The sequence below is a fragment of the Plasmodium reichenowi genome, chromosome 7, assembly GCF_001601855.1.
Source record: "Plasmodium reichenowi strain SY57 chromosome 7, whole genome shotgun sequence".
NCBI classification, from domain to species: Eukaryota; Apicomplexa; class Aconoidasida; order Haemosporida; family Plasmodiidae; genus Plasmodium; species Plasmodium reichenowi.
The window spans coordinates 693,862-696,361 of NC_033652.1; the positions used below are offsets into that span (position 1 = coordinate 693,862).

At 13.4% G+C, this 2,500-nt stretch overlaps 1 protein-coding gene across 1 annotated transcript in view; it reads right to left on the reverse strand.

Moving 5' to 3' along the window:
* The window catches only part of PRSY57_0717800 (hypothetical protein), a gene marked incomplete at both ends in the record, with an annotated part of 1,407 nt that extends 739 nt beyond the window's left edge, over positions 1-668 (reverse strand). The window contains 4 exons of the mRNA XM_020114669.1: positions 1-61; positions 138-258; positions 350-440; positions 606-668. Of these exons, the coding sequence (XP_019970627.1) occupies positions 1-61; positions 138-258; positions 350-440; positions 606-668 (336 nt within the window). The remainder of the gene's footprint in view (positions 62-137; positions 259-349; positions 441-605) is intronic.
* Positions 669-2,500: the final 1,832 nt, after the last annotated feature.

Below are 2,500 nucleotides of genomic sequence, written 5' to 3' on the forward strand. Positions count from 1 at the left end.
ATCATAACTTTTTCTGCTTCCTCTTACATAACATTTTAAAGGATCAAAATGTTCATGGTCTCTAAAAAATAAAAATAAAAATAATAAAATAAAGCATCCTATAACTTATAAAGCATATATTATTTACATTTACATACCTGGACTTCCAATTATCTAATCTATATTTTTTATCTTTATTCAAGTGAACATAAGGATTAAATGTTGGTTTATATCTTATCTTATCAAAGGTATTGTAATCATAAGCTCTCCTTGGAGTTCCTATAAAAAAATAAAATAAATTAAATCATAATAAAAAAATAAATAAAAATATAAATATATGTATTTGTTCGTCATTGTATTGTATTCTTACCAATGCATTCAGACATATATCGAGGTTTCTTTTTAAGCTTTTCTAATATAACATAACGAGAAAGATAAGGAACTTCCCTTATTTTTCTATCCTACATATATATAGATTATATATATATAAAAGGAAAAAAAAAAAAAAAAAAAATAAAATAAAAAAAAAAAAAAAAATAAAAAATAATAATAATTTGTAATATTATATAAATAAATAAATATATATATATTTTTTTTTTTTTTTTTTTTTAATTAAAATAACGTACTAGTGCAGTTGTCATATAGGTCCTTTTCTGGCCTTGTCGAAATATATTGTACACATTCTGCATCTTTTTTTAAGCATTTTGTTTTTTAATAGGTAAAAATTTACATATTATTATTTTAATAAATACATAATTTTTTTTTATTTTTTATTTTATTTAAAAAGGAAGTAATTACAAATTTTTATTATCATTTTATAAATGTGGAAAAAATATATATATTCAAAAAGGAATATAATATATATATGTAAATAATATTAATATTACACCTATTTAATTTATTTTATATATATATATATATAATTATATATATAATTATTTTTATTTTATGACAAATGACAAAAGAATAGTATTAAGGATTTATATTTAAAAAAAAAAAATAAGAAAATATAATATGATATATTACATATATATATATATATATATATATATTATATAATACAGGAAAAAAGAATAATTCTCATTTTTTTTAATATGTATAATTATTGAATGCATATTTTTTTATATAAGAATAATAATAATAATAAAACATTATATATATATATATTTTTATTTTATATCCCTACGAAAAAAAGAATATATTTCTTACGCACTATAAAAATATATTATATACATATATATATATATATATTAATAATAAATATTACATTATTGAATTTTTTTTTTTTTTTTATTTAATATATATATATTAAAAGATATATTTATAATTATTTTATTATTTTATTATTTCATTATTTTATGAGTGTTTAAATTTTATTTAAAGGTCAATTATTTTCATTTCCTTTTTTTATTATATGTGAGAAAAAATAATTTTGTATTTTTATAGCATGAGAAAAATACTTGCGATACTTATTCTTTCTTTTTCTTTTTCTTTCTATGTTAATTAATATAGGATAAATAATATATAACAAATGTATTATATATATATTTATATTACATACATATATAATAATATTATATGTTAATTAATTATTTTTTTTTTTTTTTTTTAAGACTATTTAAAATATATAATTAAATAATAAAATATATTTTTTTGTATATATTTTTTATTTTTCATTTCTCTAAAGAATATCTTTTATGATATATAAATATATATATATAATATATATAAATATATATATATTTTTTATATTATCTCATATCTTTATAATAAAATTAATTATATATATTTATATAGATATATATATATATATATATTATTGAATACTTTGATAAATTAAAAGATAACATGAAATTATTTTGTTAAAAAAAAATATAAAACAAGAGGAACAAAAAAATGAGGTGATAATATCATATTTTTTTTATATCCTTATATATCTATATATATATATAGATATATTTATTTTAGTAAATATATAAAAATATGCCCATATTTACAAAACTTATGATTTATACATTATGTTATATATGTAATAATATATATGATTTTTAATATTCTAATAGTTTTAAAAGTCTATATATATTATATATGTATATATATATATATATGTATAAATTTATTTATTTTTTTTTTAATATTTGTAAAAAAAAATTAACGCGGGTACATTAATATATAATCCTAACTTATGACATTATTTTATGTATTAATAAATATTTTCGATTTGGAAAAAAAAAAAAAAAAAAACAATATATATATATAAAATATAAATATATATTATATGCGTATATTTTTTTTTATATTCATTCATTATATTTTTACGACGTACCAGTTTTTTATTTTATTTTTATTTTTATTTGTGTTTATGTGCATTTCATTTTTCTTTTTTTTTTTAAATAAATATAACATTGTGGAAATATCTACAAAGGAATAAATAAATATATATATACACATAAAATATATAAATATATATGTATATATGTTAATTCTTATGTATATATATATATATATTTTTTATTTATAT